The sequence below is a fragment of the Neovison vison genome, chromosome 13 (genome assembly GCF_020171115.1).
Source record: "Neovison vison isolate M4711 chromosome 13, ASM_NN_V1, whole genome shotgun sequence".
NCBI classification, from domain to species: domain Eukaryota; kingdom Metazoa; phylum Chordata; class Mammalia; order Carnivora; family Mustelidae; genus Neogale; species Neogale vison.
In genome coordinates this window covers 146,254,223-146,275,546 of record NC_058103.1, presented here as the reverse complement: position 1 = coordinate 146,275,546, position 21,324 = coordinate 146,254,223, and the positions used below count along the sequence as shown (strand labels likewise).

General features: G+C 51.3%; 1 protein-coding gene across 1 annotated transcript in view; it reads right to left on the bottom strand.

The window, feature by feature from the left end:
* ABHD2 (abhydrolase domain containing 2, acylglycerol lipase) overlaps positions 1-21,324 on the bottom strand; it is a 99,457-nt gene that overhangs the window by 14,418 nt on the left and 63,715 nt on the right. The window contains exons 6-7 of the mRNA XM_044231690.1: positions 8,883-9,066; positions 300-392 (exon numbers count right to left, since the gene is read on the bottom strand). Of these exons, the coding sequence (XP_044087625.1) occupies positions 300-392; positions 8,883-9,066 (277 nt within the window). The remainder of the gene's footprint in view (positions 1-299; positions 393-8,882; positions 9,067-21,324) is intronic.

Genomic DNA, 21,324 nt, shown 5'->3' with positions numbered 1-21,324 from the left:
GGAGCAGGATTCCTCGGCCATGCCAAGCCACCCTCAGGATTGCACCAGTTTGGGCAAGAGCGATGTAGAAGGGTTTCTCGTCTTGGCTATATGGGGCATCTCGAAGGCAGGACATGGTTTGGTGGTTCTGGCCGCTTGGGATGAGTTTGTTCCTAAGCAAGTTACGAAGCAACCAGCAGAGAAGCTGCAGCTGCCTTCATTGCGTTTTTCTGGAGGGACCAGATTTCTAGCTTTCAGAGACTGGAAAAGAAGCTCAGAGAGGCACCGTCTCCCGGGGGGGGGCACGCAAGGCGAGGTACCTGTGCGAGAGGATGATCTTCTTCATGTTGTCCGCCATGAGGAAGTTGTAGAAGCGTCGGCACTGGTCCCACTGCATGAAGGTCTCCTGGGCCCTGAAAGAACGGCAGCCAGCGTGAGGGACGGCGCCTGGAGGGATGCACCGGTGCCCCCGCCCCAGAGAAGGTTCTTGCAGCACTTCTACCCTGGACAAGGTGGCAGCACTGGTTCCTGACCCCGGGACACGGCTCTCTGCCCGCCGTGGACTCAAACTCTCCATAGAGAGACTGATGGAACAGCCTGGCAGAATGTGAGCCCCCCATGAGAAAGCCATCTGGGGGCACTGGCTTTGGGGGGAGACGGTCCCAGCACCCTCGTCCAGCCTCGTGGCCTTCTCTTTGTCACGGAACCTGCCAGGACTGACATCCGAACACCTCTATTCGGCAGGAAGGCTTTCCCAGGCTGAATAACTGGTGTGTGTAAGGGGAGGGTAGCTGTGGAGAGGCACCGTGCAGGGAAAAACCTAAAAACTTCTTCCGTTGCTGTTTGAGAAGCAAAGGGAAATCATACCATTTGAGGTCTTTTTTTTTTTTTTTTTTAAAGATTCTTTATGTATTTATTTGAAAGGAAGTGAGCGAGAGAGATCGCATGAGCAGGGGGAGGGGGAGAAGCAGACTCCGCTGCAGAGCAGGGAACCCAATTCGGGACTCGATCCCAGGACGCTGGGATCAAGACCTGAGCTGAAGGCAGACGCTGAACTGACTGGGCCACCCAGGCGCCCCACTTGAGCTCTTCTGATTAGCCTTAAAACATTCAAGGGGCAAGTAAATGGAAGGCGAAGTAGACGGTGATCCCCTCCTTCTGGGCATGGCTGCTGGGGTCGCTTCTGACATCTTTTTGCCGCTAGAGGTAGTGTGCGCAGTCAGCATGACTTGGCCTGCCTGACCCCGCAGCAGCGGCACTGGGCAGGTATGATCATCCCCACTCTAGATTAGGAGACCACCATGGACTCAGAGAGATCAAGGGACTGACTCCGGGTCACACCGAGGCAGTAAGGGGCAACCTTCTCTACGCGCCGGCAGAGCAGATTTCCTTGGCCACATGGCAGGTGAGCCAACAAGCGATGTGCTAACTCTCGCCGCCTGGCTCGGCCCTTCCCGCTCAGCACTCTCTTCTCTGCCTGTGAACCCAAACACAGCTGCCACCGAGTCCACGATAACCCCCGCCTTGCAGACGTCTGAGTCTCGAGGCCTGTTCCCACCCTGGGAACGAATCTGGGTGTCACCATTCCCGCACAGCACCCGTCAGTTTCATATCCCAGATGGCCAAGGAGAGGACTAGGTGGTTCACAGGTATTTTTGAAAAATCCAGGGAGTTTCTAAAGTCATTTCCCCAAGGCTTCCACATTTCAGTTTTGGAATGGCAAACATTTCCTGTAATACTGTGGTTAAAAAACCAAGAGATAGTGGGAGGTTAAAAGTGAAGCGGTCTGTGGCTTCCATGGTCTGTGACATGCTCCTAACCTGTGGGCTAAGGCTAAGACTGCCATCAAGGTCAAAAGGCCACTCTATAAATGCACCAGGGTCTCCCCAAACACTGCAGAAACAGAAAGGATGGGCCAGATCACTGGGGGCAGGACCCCGCCTAAAACAGGGAACTGGACACTTGCCTGGTGGTCTGACCAAGGAGGGAGGTGGGAAGTCACCCACCTTTTGATCCATGAATCAAAACCTGTTTCCTCTGCCGGCAGCCCCTCCTCTGACCTTGGACCCAGGCTGCCCCTTCCTTAGAGAGCCAACGGTCTCTGAGGACAACAGTCTCATCATCCCAGCTTTCTTTGGCCCGTGGCCGTTTCTGCCTTGGCTGACTTCCTAGCTTTGGTTAGTATGTCCTGCGTATGGAGGGGATGCAGAGGGAAGGAAGCTGGGGTGGGGGCTGGTTATACGCTCCCTGAAAGGCTCTGCAGACCCCCAGGGGCCCAGGGCTCAAGGACCACCAGGATGAGGACACTGCAACCATTGTCTCCCTCCACCAGTGCTGGCCGGCACGGCTTCCTAGCTTCTCTGCTTTACCACTCAGCATATGGAGAGCCTGTCACCACCTTTGGGTATAGAAGTACGGAACTGAAACTTCATTTTGCATTGGCTTAATAAAACCCAATCAAGAGTAATGCCCTATATGGGGCGCCTGGGTGGCTCAGTGGGTTGAGCCGCTGCCTTCGGCTCAGGTCATGATCTCAGGGTCCTGGGATCGAGTCCCGCATCGGGCTCTCTGCTCAGCAGGGAGCCTGCTTCCCTCTCTCTCTCTCTGCCTGCCTCTCCGTCTACTTGTGATTTCTCTCTGTCAAATAAATAAATAAAATCTTAAAAAAAAAAAGAGTAATGCCCTATAAATACATTCATTCCATATATTTTTTAAAAAAGGTTCTGATCTCTTTAATACCAACAACATACGGAAGGAAATGAGGGAGGGGAATCTAGAGACTCAAAGAAACTTCTGAGACAGCTCAACAAAGGCAAGGCACAGGCATTACGTGGGTCCTGACTTAAATAAGCCAACTGTTAAAAACTTCTGTGAAAGAGTCAAGGAAATCTGAACCTTGAGTAGAAATGGGATACAAGGGAATCGTTCATTTCTCAGTATGATAATGGTATCATGCCTATATTTAAGAAAAATATATTTAAAATATATTTTAATATTTTCTTAAATTTAAGAAAAAGTCCTTAGTGTCTTTTAGTGCAAACAAATGACATCTTTCTGCATAAAATGATACAATGGCTGGGATTTGCTTTGAAATAATTCAGGTTCTGGGAGATTGGAGTGTGCATAAGGTATAAAGGGAACAGAGAAGAAATCCCAAGCAGACTCCCTGCTGAGTGCGGAGCCCCACAGGGGGCTCAGTCTCATGGCCCTGAGATCATGACCTGAGCCAAAACCAAGAGTCGGGGCCTCCACCGACGGAGCCACCCAGGTGCCCCAGGAGATGGGATTTTTAAATCACTTACAAGAGGGTCCAAATGAGATGGGCATCTACAGTCGCGTGCAGGGCAATCCACTAGGGTAAGGAAGAGCTGGGCATCTGCTTCTACCGCTGAGGGGCTGCTCAGAGAAAGCTCGAATTCCCAACTTGTACTTTGCACCATGATTGGACCAAGCATTGATGAAAAGGAACTGAAGTCAGAGGAGAGTGAGCCGGGGAAACAACGTACCTAACACCCAAAAGCCTTCACATCTCCTGACTCAAGTGAGTAAGATCTCAGAGTGCTGAAAGGCCATGAAAGTGGCCAAAACCGCGTTTCTGGGGTCTTCGAGAAGACACGAAGGGTGGCAGAGGGAGAGAGGTTCTGTGAGATTGGGTGCCCTTGACTCCAACAGTGCAGAAAGGGACAAGAGGGCAGGCGTGCTGCAAATTACGGCAGGTGATGAAGTTCCAGGGGGTGGGTGTAGGCAGTACTAAAACCCACCTTGAAAGTGATATGCTAACGGAACCGCAGAATCATGGTAGAATAAGTACTTCCCCAGAGTGCTACCACACCAACGTAAGAAAACGGTTTTTATGTGGGGAGGGGAATTTCTCTTCCAGGCTTTGCCCACCTACAGTCTTTTTTTAAAAAAATTTTTAATCGTGGTGGTAAAAAACATACAGGGTTTACCTTCTTAGCCATTTTTAAGTAGACAGTTCCGCAGCGGTAAGTATAGTCACGTTGTTGTGTAATAGATCTCTGGAACTTTCCCATCTTACAAATGGGAAAGTCTATATCCATGAAAGCAGGACTTCCCGTTTCCTCCACCCTACCATAACTACAACTACAGTCTCACATAGTTGCCTTCCTCACATTTTCCCCCGTATTATTATTTTATTATTATATTTAAGTAGTAGAGCCCAGCGCCCAGTGTAGAGCCCCATTCAGGACTTGAACTCACGACCCTGGGATCAAGCCCTGAGCTGAGATCACGAGTCGGACGCTTAACTGACAGAGTCACCCAGGCGCCCCCTCCCTATTTTTAATACATACATTGTCATGTCACATATTTTCTTGATTTAAAAAAAAAAAATCTTCCTTGTTTGCCATTGTACTTTGTGGATCATAATTTACGGCCGTCTGTCATACTGGATATGATCTGGGTATCTCTAGCTTGGCCCTACAAGAGAATCATACTGTAGTGGGGACAAAACCAAGAGCAGCCTGGAACAGTGTGGGTTCTGGGAGGAAGGACAGCGGAGCCTCTGCACCTAAGAGACCCAGGCACGAGGGCTCCAGGACAGAGTGTGCCTTGAGAGAGCAGGCCAAAGGAAACCATCTCTGTACTGGGGAGCGGGCCCAGAATCCTTCACTGTAGCCTAGCTAGGCTGTGGGGCAGGATGGGGCATGGAGCCCAGACAAAGGTAGGGAAGGTCCACTAACCAGCTCTCTGCATGACCAGAATATTTTCCCTTAGGATGTACTTTTATAGGAATGCGATTACTAAGTGAAAGGGTCAGCTGCACACCCTCGTTTCTCGGGTAGAAAAAAATTAGCAATAAAAAACAATCAATAGTCCCCAAGATGCCACGGGCAAGCCATTTGGTCCGCTTCACAGCCCACTGGTGGAAAAGCCGAGCTGTTTCCCAGGCTGGAGATCTGCTCACATAGTTTTGTCTAAACTCAGCAGATTCGCCCTCTTCGCTTGGCTCTGATACAAAATTATTGATTGTTAAAACGGTTATACAGCTCCTCCACAGTAAACACAGATCTGATGAAGGGACAAGTCTATAGAAGGACTTCATGAATGACAGCCCTTGCTCTGGTCATAAATGCATCCACATTCTAGAGTTTGCCCATTCAAAGCAAGAGAGAATATACACACCATTTGGCCAGGAACATGGGGCCTGGCTTTCTTTGCAGCAGGAAAGCCTGCTTAAAAACACTATGTGAAGACTCAGCGCTGCTCCCACACCCACTCAGCCAGAAGCAGGACTACACGTGGGAGATCTGGTAACTTCTCTACTGTCCTCGAAGGGGCCCCTGCCCCCTCCCCTGGCCTGGACCCCAGGTCCCTGACCTCTCCCTCCCCAATAGATGAGGACTTCTTCAGTACCATATGCCTAGTGTATAATATTGTATTTTATTTAAAGCCTTAATTTATCTCAATAGAGAGATGGGGGGAGGGGCAGAGAGAGGGGGAGAGAGAAAATCTAAGCAGTCTCCCCACTGAGTGTGGAGCCCAATATGGGGCTTGACCCCATGACCCTGAGATCATGACCTGAAATCAAGAGTCAGACACTCAACCGACTGAGCCCCCCAGGCAACCCGCCTAGTGTGTAATCTATTTTTGACACGTACTTGCTGGCGCGCTGCTTTGCAAACATCATTCTATTTTTGGGAAGTGCTGTGAGGTCTAAAACACAGACTCTTATACCCAATCTGAAAGGAAACGCTGGTATTTGGATCATGCTATTATTGGCAGATTCTAAAATGCCAGATTGTTGAGCACTTCCTTAGGAATGAAGCATTGATTTTACCAGAAACCGGTCCATGAAAGCTTCCCTTCCCTTTTCTTTAAGCCCCACAAGGGCAGGAAAGTTTTCTGTCTTGCTCACGCTGGGGCCCCATTACCTAGAAGGGTGTCTAGCGGGACGAGCCAAACGAGTCACGGGAGGGCTTCTCTGAGGGTCATCTTCTGGGACAACATCTCTTCCCTCTCACACTCCTGTCTGGTCACTCCTCCCTGGACAAATTCACAACCCAGAGTCTTCATAACAAAGTTCCAAATGAGGAATTCAACCAGAGTTCTGCTGAGTCTGACCATACACATTTCCAGGACGAGCAGGCAGCCGCTGGTGCTGAGGGCACGAGGCTAAGTCCACTAGAAGCATGTCTTTTCCGGGGACCTGTCCCCCGCTTTCAGCGGTTCAGCACATCATGAACGTGGGTTTCTCTAGCGAGGGCGAGGCTCTGCTGACTACGGCAAGCGGGCGCTGGCTGCTGGGCCTCGGGCGGCTCTGGCTAGAGGGCCGGCGCGCTACGGGGGTGAGAAGCCAGCGGGAGGGGACGCGTCTCTGGCAAGCGGTTCTCAGGACTCAACTAGGGGAGATTTACCAGCAGCATGGACTCCCGTGCGGTGCCTGCGGAGCCAGGCCAGCCCTCCCTGCTCCGCCTCGGCGTCAAGGAAGCCGGCGGCCTTCGTCCCAGTGCTGAGAAGGCTCATCGCCCTCAAGCCTTGGCAGGAGAAAAAGGTGACACTGGTTTAAAGGAAGGCACTGTCCTTCGGTGAGTAGGTCTCGTAACAACATAGGGGGGCACCTGAGCCCGGGCAGCCCCGCACACATGGGGCGACGGTTCCCCCTGACCCACCAACCCCCTCCAGTGTGTCTGGCTGCAGGATGTTAGTTCTCTGGGCTCCGGGGGCAAAGCTGCCTCTTTCTCTCCTCGGTGGACGAGGTCGGTGTGACAGCAAGACATCAGGAGTCCGAGGATCTCTGAGGTCTCAAACAAGGGTGGCGTGGACGGCGCCTCCCAGGTCCCCGAGCCCAGGTTTCCTAATCGGAGTTCACCAAACACACACTTCACCTGCTCTTGCGAACGGCAGGTGGCGCTCGTGCAGCAAACGGAAAGCCAGGGCTGTCACTTAAGATTCTGTGTTTGGGGATAAAAAAAAAATGAAAACAAACTTGTCCTGCATCCTCCTCCTTAGCAAATGCTGGGCTCTCTGAACACAAAGTCCGTGCTCACAGTGGTTCCACACCGCTGAGTTTAGGAAGGGACTTGAGCGATCCCAGTTCTCAGGTGACAGCAGGCTGGCTGAAAAGGGGACCGTGTGTCAGGTGAGAGCCGACGGGGTCCTCACACCAGGCCCCGCTCCCCTGACTCCTGCAGTAGGGCCCTCACTATCCCCGTGGCCAGGCAGGGTGGGATTTCGGTGAACTCCGGTTACATAGTGGCTATGAATTGGGAACTGGATATTTCTAGTCCAGCCAAGATAAAGGGACATGGCCTTTCAGCTGGCTCTCCAGAGCACAGAGGGGACTGAGGGGGAGGATTCCCAGCAGGAGGATGAGGGGACCCACGTCATCCGGTGACAGCATAGCTGGAGCAGGTCGCTGATGTCCCCAGTGGCGGCTAACTGTGGCTACATACCGGAAGTGACTTGTGAAATGTGTCCAAATGCAGATTCCTGGCTCCATGCCCCGGATTTTTGAGTCTGCATCTCCAGGGCTGGGACCCAAGAATTATTTCCAAGGCGATCGCCCAGGTGATTCTTAATGGAGTGAAACAGTCACCGCCCGTCAGACTGGTCTTTGTGACCAACTGGCCTAACCCCTACTTCTAGTCTCCCAGTGACTGCGGATAATTACCAGTTACCGACTTTCTACACAGCCGTCCTGCATAAACATGGGCTCCCTCCTTTGATGCTCACCATGGCGCTACGAGGTCGGGACCACTCAGCGTTGTTGTCACCCCCGTCACAGGTGAGGAGAACCAGAACCCAGCCCTCGGCTCTAGAACTCAGGGAAGCTTCCATTGGGTATGTGTTTCAGGTCTTCACTGGGGCATATTTAAATCCTCCTTTTTGGCCAGCTTGACGCTTCATGGGCACAACCTGAATTCTGGGCCTGCATTTGCCCTTTGGGTGTGCTGGTTTCAAATTCCAGTAATATATATTTTTAGAAATAACAGGCAGCCTCTATCAGAAAATGCTGGAACAGGTTGAAATTACATGGTGAGAGATACAGGTGAGGCAGAAGGGCAGGAATTCCTTATTAATTCTAAGGACTGTTCGGTATTAGGTGGGATCAGTAAGGCTTTTTTTTTTACTTTCCTATGCAATTCTGGATTTCTCCAAGACATCTTTAATAACTGGTTATACGCAAGTGAAATACAGAAGACATGATCAGGGAGAGCGAGTGTGGGAAGAATGTGAATGCATGTGAAGAGTGTGGAGACGTGTGTGTGTGTGTGTGTGTGTGCGCGCGCGCGTGTGCAGTGACTCTCAGGGATACCCTGCTCTCGACGAGAAGGCGGAGCTGATGAGAACGCCCTCCTTGGGCTCATCCTGGGGGGCTCTGTTGGCAGGAGACTAAGGGGTGAGGTAAACCTTTATCCGCCAGGTCATCTCCATCATGGCGATGTCTGGGATGTCCACAGGAGATGGGACACCTGAAGGCGAGCGCACAGATGAAGTGGTTTCGACAGACCCCTTGCCCACAGCCTCCGAGACCCAATGCTCCCGGAGGCAGGAGGGCTCTGCGATCACAAGGCCCGGCTCTCGGATTCCAGCTCGTGCAGTCTTCCGTAAACCCATGGCCCCACAAAAACTCCTGGAGCATGAACAGATGAAGGTCCCTCACGAGACTCCAGAGGGAAACCGCGGTTGTTAGAAGGGACTTCGGCATATTCCGTTACAGATCTCATCCCCCAAGAGAGCTGCAGATCGGGCTCACGGAGTCTGGTAAGACAGCTCCAGGGTATGACGTGAAAGCAAGACAGGGTGACTCCAGGACCCACACACTTCAGCTCAGCCCGCCACCGCGTTTCCGCCGGTCTTCGCAGACGTGAGCTGGCGTCCCGGGCCATCTCCACACACACCCGAGGGAGGTGAGGGACGGAGGCGCGGACGTCACTCACCTCAGAGCGCTGTACCCCTGGCACACGCTGACGCAGCACAGGACCTTCTCTTGGTTTGCCTGAGTCTCCCCCAAGTATTTACACACGATGTTACCGCCCAGGCTGAAGCCCACGACCACCAGCTGGGTCTGGGGATACGTCTTCTTGATGTAGTTCACCATGGCTCCAAACTCCCAGGTGCAGCCTGTGGGCAGAGAGGCAAGGCCACACAGTCATTTCAGGTGCAACCAAATGAGCTGGAGGGTTCCTGACTGTCAAGGTGCTAACAGAGGGGTGTGTGTGTGTGTGTGTGTGTGTGTGTGTGTATGGAGAGAGAGAGAGGGAGGGAGGCATCTGCACAGACACTTCTCTTCGGCAACCTGGAGAGAAATTTCTAGAATGCTCCTCGGTCTAAGAGGAGACCCAGACTTCGTGGTGCCCAAGAGGGGAGACACCATGCATCACACAGATGTGTAATGCTCCCCAAAGGTGGGTTGTGCAAAACCTGCCTGGAGGCACAAGGAAGTCGAAACAGATATACAGGGTGTGTATGAGCACATTAGTTCGCACACAGAAGCAACAGCAAAGCCCTTTGGGATTTGCATCCTATAAGACAGGATGCTATTCCCATGTGTATCATGACTCATGGTGTTAAGAAAAGAACCAAGTGGATGTTATTTACAGGACCTTCTGTCGGTGCGGGGGAAGGAAGGAAAGACAAACCTCCGTCTGGAGGGACGGCCAGGATGCTCTATAGGGTTGGGATAAAATGTCCTTGGTGACGTAAGGACAGCGTGCCGAGGGAGGCAGGCTCATTGAGAAACCCACAGAGGAGAGAGACCTCTGCGCGGAGAGAGCCTTGTTTGTCCAGGAGACATGATCTCAGTCGGTCCCACTGGGATCAACTGAGAAGCTGTGCTCTCTCCGAGGCTTTGCTAACAGGAGGGCTTTGCGGAGAGGAGGAGGTTAGTGCTGTCCATGGGTGAAGGGATTTGTCACACCCTTCTAAGCCCCAACCCCAGGCTACCTGGGGAGCCAGTTTAAAATTAAACCTAGCAGGGCAAGTCAGGGATGTTGGTTAGACACGTGCACACGACAGACCAGCAACGAGGGGACTATGGGTTCACGGTGGAAACAGGCTGCTGACCTCGGCACCCGGTCCGAGGTCTGGCCATCCCTCATGAGAGTTGAACAGCTTCTTTCCCTAACCAGCAAGCCATGGGGGATGCTGCCTTTGAGTCTGGAGCAAGTGCCTCTTACAGCTTCCTCTCTCGGGGGGACCCAGCCTCAGCCGGGCCAGCACAACCCCGGGCGGGGGGTTCTCAAACTTCAGTGGGTAGAGGATCACCTGGAGAGGACACTGGGCTTGGGCAGCCCTGGGCTTCCCCGCCAGACGAGCTGATTCAGTAAGATGGGGGCCAGGCCCAGGAACCTACATTAACAGTCTTTTTGACTAGGTAAAACACGCATATGGTACATAATTCAAGTAACATTAGAGATGTGGTATCAGGTAACTTCTTGTATTCCTTGAAAAAATGTCAGTGGTAGCACACAGATTATTTAGTGCCTTGTTTACTTTGTTTTTCTTTCTTTCTTTTTTTTTAACAAAGTCTTGGAAACCACTATGTAACAATACACTGAGATCTGCCCCTTTTTAGAAAGTCATTTCTACCCTCAACATAGGGCTCGAAATCATGACCCCGAGATCAAGAATGGCGCACTCCACTGACTGACTGAGCTGGCCAGGCGCCCCCGCCCTATTCTTTTTTATTTTTATTAGACGAGGCATAACATAATACTCAGGAAAGTGCTTGCTGAATTTGTACCCGCTTACACCCATGTAAACACCTCCCAAAGCATGTAAGCCATGGCTTAACTTACTTTAAACAAGTCATTGTGGATTAAGACTTGAAAAGGCCAATCTAGATTTCTAGATTTTTCTCCAAAGCAGTGTTCTTCGATCCAACTGTATCGATCAGACGCCCATTAAATTCACCGGGGGATCTTGTAACACTACGCCACTAATGCCTGGCCCCTCCCAGATTCAGTAACTCCGAATTGTCTTTCCCCAGACCTCCGGGGCCTCCAAAGTGCAGGCAGGGCTGAGAAGCACCACTGCAAGGAACAGGGCCCGCTTGGGCTCTGGCAAATCTGGGAAAGTGGTTTCTAGAGCATACTCTCGCTCTGCCTCTTGGCCATCCCTTTACAGACTCCCTTCCTGTCCGCTTGCAGTAAGCAACCTTCCCATGGGGAAGCGCTGTTCTGCCTTCTGGAAGCTTCCGCAGGAGGGCGGTTGGCCTGGTAGCAGCTCTCCGAGTAGCTCCTCAAAGCCAGGTTTCTACACAACCAGACACCTCCTCCGTCCACCAAATGCCCAGTCTTTAAAGCCCCGAATACATACAAGTCCTTTCTGGTAACCTTTCTTGTGAAGAGTGAAAGTATGGTCCCTGGGCCAGCAGCATCAGCTGTTCAAAATGCACGTTCTTGGGTCGCACCCCACTCACTGACTCAGAAACTCAAAGGGTGGGAACCACACAGAGGGTCCAGACATGACTGCTGGGCCCTGCTTCCAGAATTTCTGACTCAGGGGGTCTGGTCTGGGTAGGATTACGATTTACACTTCTACCCAGTTGCCAGGCGACGCTGTGGCTCTGAGTCCAGGGACCACACTTTGAGAACCACTGTCCTGGCTGATAAAAAAGGCAGAGGAAATCTTCGATTTTCTGTTTCTTTTGTCCTTTAAAAGCGCAGTTCAAAAAGATGCTTCATGTGGCGCAGACTTAGACAAATGCAAATTCAAAAGAAGATTAGGAATCATTTTCCATTGCCCTTGCTAGAAAAAGTCAACAATGCCTGGGATTGGGTCTGAGGGGTATGGGTAACAGGCACCCACCCCCCAGCCCGCCCACTGAGGTAGGGGTGGACACTGGCCCCGCCTTCAGAAGGCAACACGGTAAGGTCTGTTAGAGCTGCTCCCAGTACCAACCTCAGAGCCAGGAATTCCACCTCCGGGGGCTTTATACTGTAGGTGTGCAAAGAGGTATGCACGTACGTGCAAAGACAGGTGAACAAGAATGTTCACTGCATCACTGCTGGTAGCAGACGTGGAGGGGGAATTCCAACAGCCGAGGCCCGGGGAAGTCGCTATGACAAAGAATGAGGTCGAGTCCAACCCGCTGACATGGAGTGACTCTGACCACGCCAGGGACCAGCGCCGGAGTTGGCACCATGTCCAGTGCGTGCTCTGGCTTTAAAGGGATTATACGCACACACGTCTCTGATCGAACACTCACTGAAAAACCGCGGCGGAAGCTGACTTCCTAGAGAGAAGGCTGGAGGGTTGAAGGTGGGAGGGAGACACAGTTTGACTCATGGCAGACAGACTTTTGTCCCTCTGGAACGGTTTTATTACATACACACACCAGTTTTTCAATAAATTCCAGCCAGTTAAAAAAACAAACAGTGAAGGGGCACCTGGGTGGCTCAGTTGGTGAAGCGTCTGCCTTTGGCTCAGGTCATGATCCCAGAGTCCTGGGATCGAGCCCCATATCGGGCTCCCCTCTCAGCGGGGGAACCTGCTTCTCCCTCTCCCACTCCCCCTGCTTGTGTTCCCTCTCTCGCTGTGTCTCTCTCCCTGTCAAATAATAAATAAAATCTTAAAAAAAAAAAACCCAGTGAAAATAAAGAATAAAAAAATATGTTAAAATCCCTTTGAACCAGGTTCTGCGAGGCTCTAGACACCCAGCACGTCCCTCAAGCTGGAGCGGAGGCTCGTGCTGTTTGAGATGGGAACATTATTTGCCCAAATGAGAAATGGTATTAAGGGACTTATTTTAAATTGTTACTAAAATCTTTACTTTTCTGCCATTTCCTTGGGGTTCTGCCTAATTTCATTCATCCCTTGACTATTTATTACTCTTTCTTTTGTTCGAACACGGAGGGAACTATACTAGGTGATGCGCTCCGTACAGTAGAGATATTCTCGGTCTCACTCTGCACTTCATCCGTGTGCCCAGGCACTGTCCTGGGAACATACACACAGCGGGGGAAGATTGGGAGGGATGACATGACTCTCCCGACCTCACAGAGTGAGCCAGGGGGAGCACTGGACTTTGGACCCTCATCTAACCCCAAACCCCATCCTTTGCCTCACGGCACAAACCCACACAAGTAATAGTACTGTAGGGGATTTATTTTTTCATCATTAAAAGTCTTTGCTTTCTCGTCATCGGATTCCTTGTAGGCCTTTTTTAAAAAATTGTATTTTTAAAAAATATTTTTTAAAAGTCTTATTTATTTATGCGATCTCTACACCCGGTGCGGGGCTGAAACTCACAATCCTGAGACAGAGTCACGTGTTGCACCGAAGGAGCCAGCCGGGCGCTCCTGGACCTATCTTGACCGGGTTTGAGACTAATTCTTTGAGACCTAGAGCAGATGTTCGTTCCGATGTCACTGGGGCAGTTACAAAACTCAGATTTGCTACCCCACCGAGGAGCAATTACAGCTAATCGTGTAGGTACCTGGGGAGCCTCAACTTCATTAAATCCAAACACACCTGATCCGGATAAAGGGCCAGCCCTGCCTAAAGCCGGACAAGCTGTTGGGTGTCGTGTGAAGAGCTGCCCGTCCTTCCCAGACAAGGGCACAGCGTTCGCCCAGCTCCGGCATCGGCCTTCTGCTAGGCCCTGGGTCCTCCTGGGACCGCCACCTGGTGACAGCTTACCAAACACCCTGGGTGACTGCGCGCCGCTCCCCAGACTGTTTCATAAAGCTCCCCCGATCTGTTCTTTCATACGAGAAGGATTTTAATGAGGCTGCGTATTTAATCCTTACGGGATTAGCACCGGTAACAAGATTTGGGGATCTAATCTTGCTGCAGCTTTTAAAGGCAAGAGGAAACTTGAGACACCAACCTGGCTTTGGAGAGATGAGTACCGCAGGGCCAGCATCTTGGAAAGGCAACCTGCTGCGAACAGGAAAGAGCTTTTCCTCAGCCTCACACCCCTCAAGAAAAACAAGGCTAAGGCTACCTGAAAGCTACTTTCACAGAAGCCATTTCCCAGCGGCGCTAACGTGACAAAGTAGGCTTGAACACGGGGATGCTGGGACCAGGTGCCCCTTGTGGATGGAGACCCTGAGTCATCTCTAGGTTCCCCCTGCCAGGCCCGGGCAGGGAACGTGGTGGGGGTGCCACACGTGTTAGCAGTGTGAGGAGGAGGTCTGAGTCATGGGGCCGGCACACGACACTGGCCGGCATGACGGTGCTGACTGCTCTGTCACAGAGCAGCTTGGGATCTCTCCCACTACGAGCGGTCCAAGAGAGCGATGTGGGCAGGCTAAGAGCGTGGCTCCCGGCGGGTGTCTGGGGGCCAGCAGCCCCTGTCGTTTCTCAGAGCTGTGAAGGCCGTCGCACGGCTGAGTCACTCGAGAGGAAAACAGCTGCAGGAATAAAGCGAGAGCCCTCTTTGTGCCCCAGAGGAGCTGGGCGCGTCCTTATCTCTGAAACGGATTTTCACAAGTGAGCGCTTTCAGCTTCCTTTGTGCAAGTACAGAATACCTCGCCCTGCCCTCCTCGGGCTGAAAGTGAAGGATCCAGCTCTGATCCTGGAAGCCAGAGCCTGGCTCCTCCAGGATTCTCTGGGTATTTACTGCCCCTGTAGCAGTCCCTAACGCGGGCCCCCCGGCACCAGCTCCACGCACAGGGGCTCCCGGCACGTGATCTCGCAAGATGGTTTACCAAGATGCTTGAGCTTCTGCAAACCCACCACCTTCACTGTCTCGTCCTCCCTCTCTTTACCCATCTCCTCCTTCCTCCTCTCCGTGTCCTTCTGCCACGGTAACACTCAGCTGTTGCAGACGCCACGCGACTGGTGGTTGTCAATCTGGAATCATGGATACGACCCAAAATTGAGGTCATGTCCATTAAAATGGTAGATATGAGAAGCTTATCAAAACATCTGTGTTCGTGATCTCATCAAAGATCTTCAGCTAGATTGAGCAGCATAAAAACAAAACAAAAGTTCCTTAAAAATCACTGTTGGCACCTCCTTACAGCAAGACGTCTTGGATCCTGGGTGATCTCCACAGCGTGCTAACTAAGCAGGGTGGCCGTACATCCTCGTTTGCCTGGGAGAGTCCAGGACTATGTCTGTCATTCTGACGCAGTATGAGTAAGGTCCTCCTTCACTCTCAAAAGTAACGCAGCTGGGATGCTCAATTATGGGGTCACCCCAGGTACGGGACCTCCCTCCCTTCTAAGACTGAAATGCTGCCTTCTAAGCAAGGCAAAGTTTTCTGGCCTTCCCTTGTGGTTCCAAATGGTAGTTTACAAAACAAAAATTTCCAGTATTAAACTCAGTTGGACATTACAGGACTCTTGCAAGCAACAGAAGACAGTGCTGGGATTTCAGACCCCTCTTCTCAACTTGAAATCTGCTGCCAGAAACTCAAGCATTTAGAAATAAGGGAAGGGCCCACTTCTGTGTATAAATACCCAGAGAGGGCAATTTAAATCTTCTGAGATCATGTTCAATGTCACAATGCCCCAGCTTGGTGTTTGGTCAGAGATGGGTACTAAGTTCTCAGGAGGATTATGAGCCTAAGGACTTGGTCACCTTGTGGGGGGCCAATGCCAGACTGTTCTTGCTCCTTTCACCTGATACAGAAGTGACTTTAAAAATCCCAAGTTTTCTCTCTCATCCTCAAGATCAGACTCATGGTCTCTTTGTCACTTGGCTCAACGTCAAGAGCAGTCTTTGAAACGGAGGTCAGAATAAGCACAGCTGGATAATGCTGGTTGTCTGATCCTCCCCTGGCCGGTGGACTGGGCGCAGCTGTACTCTGCTCTGAATGTGAACCCTGCACGACCGGGATAAGGCAGTTAGCCAAAGACAGAAAGATGAAACAAAATGCTTCCTTAATTCACTGGTCTCCTGCATCACCCCTGACAAAAGTACTTATATTCCAAACAGCGTCTGGGTTAGAAAATCAATTTGGTCAATAAAGAGTCAGCCAACAGGTCCACTGCTATAGTGTTTCAATTAAAGATTAGGCCCTTTAGAAGAAATACACTTCAAAAAAATCTTCAAGACGTCTACATCGCTTCTCATTTTTAAGTGTTATGTATTGATTGCATCCACGTGAAAGCGTTGTATACTTGGTCTGCTCCAGCAAAGTACCCAAGCTCAGGAAGAAATTTAAAAGCCTGATAAATTTCATTCTTGCAGGTTTCACTCTTGTCATCCTAATGGCCTCACATTTTATTTATGGTCAGATCAGATAATGTCATTTAATTTAATCCAATTTCACTCATCATACAAGAAATATTTTAATAGATCCTAGATAAAATAAAAATCTATGAATTATAGGGGCGCCTGGGTGGCTCAGCGGGTGAAGCATCTGACTCTTGATTTCAGCTCAGGGCATGATCTTAGGGTTGTGAGTTCGAGCCCTGCATTGGGCTCCATGCTGGATGTGGAGCCTGCTTGAGATTCTCTCTCTCTCTCCCTCTCCTGCGCCTTTCCCCTGAGCACATGTTCTCTCTCTCGAAAACATATATATATATGAACTCTACTGAAGCAAGTGGTGAGGAATTTTTTTTAAGAATGAAACGAATTTTTAGAAGGCTAAAATACAGCAAAAAGAGCATGTGCGACAATAAAAACAACTTGCCCATAGTGACTGCCGGAGCTGGCTGTGCATCCAGCGGCCAGCAGCACTGAGACACGCGACCCCAGCCCTGGCGCCCAACACCCTGAGCCAGGCCACACAGCGCCAGTTCTCAAGGCTGTGCAGTTAGAAAGCACGGACTGCATCCTTCGAGGTCACCGCCGGGGCCTGGCTGTCTCTGTATAAAGTCATAACTTAGGAGCACGCTCAAGACAGAAAGAATTCTCGGCTCAGCAAGCCCAGTTCGCAACGGTCCTTGCAAACGTTCACACACAATCAGCAGCACAGGGCTGAGGCAGAGGCGAGATCATCTGACTGTTCAAGTCAATGTCCACCTTCTTTCCTCCAAGCTGGCTCCCGGAAAACAGAAAAAGTCACTGCAATTTCCTACTACTTGCTGGACTCCGTGCTCCACACTTTTATATTAATGCTCACTTTCTCAACAAACTGGGTGAACTAGGTGTTCAAACCCCCATTGGCTAGATGCTAAAACACAGGCTCTTTCCTTATGGGGGCATTTCCTGAGCCTCTCCCTCAAAGTGATGTACCATCTGTTGGAGACAAATATAAAAAATCACATAAAAATTGAAAACCAGGGGGCACCTGGGTGGCTCAGTGGGTTGAGCCTCTGCCTTCAGCTCAGGTCATGATCCCAGGGTCCTGGGATTGAGCCCGCATCAGGCTCTCTGCTCAACAGGGAGCCTGCTTCCGTCTCTCTCTGCCTGCCTCTCTGCCTACTTATGATCTCTATCTGTCAAATAAATAAATAAAATCTTAAAAAATAAATTGAAACCCAGAATCTGGTCCCTGCTCCTGAAAAGGACAATGTTTGAACAATGTTCTTTATAGACAGACCCAGCCAAGAAGCTCAGACTGATTCTGACTGTGCTCCCCACCTCCCCATCCCATGGTGAGCAGCTCCCCAGCAGCCCAGAAGCTGCAAGGCGGCAGGCCCTCTGCGCACTGCCTGTGTTCCCTTGCACGGGCTGGCCCTCCAGATGTCTCTTGGATGCTGGATGAACGAAAGAGCAGAGCCTGGACCCACCAGGCCCACTGCCAGGGCTCTGAGAAGCTCGGGGATGCGCTTTTGCCTTAAACCTACGTGTCCAAGTGGGAACTCTCCCCTTGCTCCTGAGAAGTCTCGGCAGAACACAGTCCCTCACACAGAGAGGTGATGTGGCCTGCAGTTCAAAAGCGCGAGCTTCGGGACTAGACCATCTGGATGGGAAACCTGGGCCACCTGCTCATCAGCTTTGTGATCTGGAGCAAGTTATACAACCTCGCTGGGCCTCAGGTTCCTCGTCTGTAAAAGGGGGACGGCCCGTTTCATACATCCTATCAGTACTCAGAACAGTGCCCGCTACACAACAAACACTATTCATATAAACAATAATGACCACTGCCACCGAGTGCGGGAAAAGTCACCTGAAACATTCAGCTGCCTCCCTCCTCCTGGCCAGTCCTCACGGACAATACCCTGCATGGGAAACGCGCACCACCCCGGACTGGTGCTGGGGAGCACCACACAGTCTGAAGGCTGCTTCTGCCACTTACGAGGGGTGGGACCCTGGGCAAGCCTGTGGAGTGGGGACACTAGCATCGACATCCAGATGTCAGCGAGGATCGGAAAAAGGCTCAACGTACCCTGGCACTCGGGGTCAGTGGGAGCTACATGGGAAGTGCTGTCATTCAGGATTTTCCTTAAGGATTTCAACCTTCAAAGGCAGCGTGAAGGACTCTAAGTCACGAGAATGCCTAAGTACCCATTTAGGAAATTCTTCCGTGTGCGAGAGATCTGTTTGTCACACTTCCCAATCACATCAGCAAAGCTGTCCAGTGGCAAGGGACCGGTGCTTATGTGGTCTGGAACAGTCAGTCTGATAAGTGGGGAAAGGTCTTCTACAATGTTCTTAGAGAGACCTTGGGAGGGGGCGGTATTTAACGGGCAAAGAAGAATGGAAAGCTTCCTGTTAATCCCCTCTTTACTTTTCCTCAGGTCAACATCAGTCTCCAGTGGCCACAGAGGGGTGTTTGCAGGGACTCGTCGGCCCATCCTCTGCTCAAGTGCAGTGTGGCTCGCACAAGGGAAGGCGCCTGTGACCATCAGGGGCACGAGTTTGAGACGCGGTTCGCCAAGATCACCTTATAGACAGTCATCTCTTGGCCCTCACCTTGGTCCACAGTCAGCACTGATGCCGCGAGCACGTTCTGGAGGCCGAGCAGGATTCTGGGCACGGGGAGCCACCCCAGGGAGCACAGAGACAGCTGGCTCCCATCAAATGGCCTTGGGGAGACTGGGGCTTAGAGAATGACTAGGGGGTGAGGGCAGGGGACAAGGACTCTCCGAGAAGGTGACATCTTAGTTGAGACCTGAACGACAAGAAGTAGCTAAGTGAAGACCAGAGAAGAGCCGTCCAGACAGAGCTGGGGCACACCTGTGACAGGCAGGCCGCGGGCCAGAGACCCCTTAACATCACATCCAGTCCTCCAGCACGGACCAGGCTGACGCAGTTGGGGGTCTATGAACGGCGAAGGGAAGGAGATTGAAAAGAGGCTTAAGGTGGCTCTGCTTTTTTTTTTTTTTTTTAAATCTTTTCCACTGAAAAGCTGAGGGAGGGAACAGTAATACTAAATAATAAAATAAATAGAAGAGGCTTAAGAAACCGATCATCCAACCGCAATGTAAGGAATGGATTTGGAGCCTGAGTCACGGACAAAGAAAGAAGTCGGCTGGGGAGACGAAGGGCTGTTAGGGACCGCTGGTGTGATGGTGACATTGTGCTAATTATTTTAGGAGCCAGACCGTGTCCTCCCCAGTTCATATGTTGGAGTCCTAGCTGCCACTGCCTCAGAATCTGACTGTATTTGGAGAAAGGGCCTTTAGAGAAATAATTAAGTTAAAACAGTGTCATTGGGGCTGAGTTCTAATCCAGCCTGACTGGTGTCTTCATACGGAGACAAGAGGAGGGCACAGACAGAGACACACACACACACACACTCGGACACACAAGACAAGGAGAAGACCGTCACCTACAAGCCTGGGAGAGAAGCTGTCCCGGGGAGGTGGCCCACACCTTGAACTTGAACTCCGGGCCCCCGAAACAGTGAGAGCGTAAGGGTCTGTCCTTGAGGCCACCCAGATGGCGGTATTTTGTGAGGGCAGTCCTAGCAAACTACAACAGTTTACAAAGAGTCTGCATAGTTTAGCATCATACACCAAAATAGTCACAGATGGAAGGAAGGGCTTTTCGGGACAAACTCCAAAATAATCTTCGAAAGGGAAGGAAAGGGCAGGAAGGGGGCTGTGGGTAAAACGAGACTGGCCGTAAGCTGAGTAGCTGTTGAGGCTGGATGGTGCGTACACAGAGGCTCATTTGACGATTCTCTCTACTTTTGAACATTTCTCTAACAGAAAAATTTTTTTTAAACACTGAAGACGAAACATATCTTCCAGGTCATCCGCCCTCCTGGAAAACTACCAGAGTACGACCAACTATAGGAATTTACCTCTAAAATGCTGATGAAACAAACTGTAACAACAGCACATGACAGGAGACGGTTAACTGACTCTGAAAACCTTGGGGGGCTGACTTCTCCCTGGACGGGCTGCCTTCGCCCCGTGGATTCTCCTTGCTGGGATCCAGCTCACCAGCCCCCACATACCACGCCGCCCCGAGCCCACTCCCTTCTGTTTAGGAGGTCCAACTCCTGGGACCTCAAGGACCCAGTTCTGATGCTGATCCTTCCTTCCGCAACACCACCGCTTGCCTATGGAGACAGGTGGGTTTCTCTCTGCTGCTGCCTCCCCCAGCACCCTGTGGCATGGTGATTTACTGATGGAACGTGTCTTATTTATCTGGGCGGCAGAGAGCGCGGCCAATCCCTAGCTTCCATGAACAGATCTTCAAGTATTTGAATAAGGACCAACTGAGCATTTAATGAATGGATACTATATGTTAGGTGCTCAGCTACCTGCTAAGTCCTTAGTAACCCAAGTTTAACTGGACAATTGCGACCCCCATTTGGGGCTGTTGAAGAATCTGGAACTGATTGTTAAGTCAGCGGCAGGGTGGGGGGCGAGGGGACCTTCTCTGTGACCGTCCCTGTGCCACACCGCGCCCACTCTTCTCTGCTCCTTCAGCAAATCCCCCAGCTTATGTGCAAATGTCTCCCAACCTAGTGTCTCTTCCCCATGACCCGTGGTACAGCACTCCTGGGGGCAGCGGGCCTGGACCACACACACCCAGCGCTTCTGCTAGCTCTGACATGATCCCGGACCCTGGAGCAGCCAGACCCAGGCTCTTCTCTTAGCTCTCCTGCTTACCAGCTCTATGCCTCGCCCCAGTTACATGACCTCTCTGCCTCTGGGTGGCTTCTCATCACAATTTCACTAAGTGTCCCGCTGGCTGCTGTGGAGATTAAAGGGATGATGTCTGTGTGAGACATCAGCACAGGGTCAGGCACACGTTAAGTGCCCTTGCTGGTATCTCGTCTTGTTTTTGGCAGTTCGTGCGGTTAGACGGCACTCCCAAGTCTGTCTCTGTCTGCGGTCCTGAGTGAGGCCAAGCCGTGCCTCCTCATTCTCAAATTGGGCAGACGGATTTTTATATCCACGTACAGGTCCTTATTATAATCCTTCCCCATTGTTCTCACTTTTGGGAGAGTCTGCCCGTTTCTGCCTTTTGGATCCAATCCTGTCTCCTACTCGCTCACTCTTCTGTTCCTGAGTGATCTGTAAATCTGGATCTTCACCTCTATCTTCAGGCCACCGACCAACTGTTGAGCAGCAGAG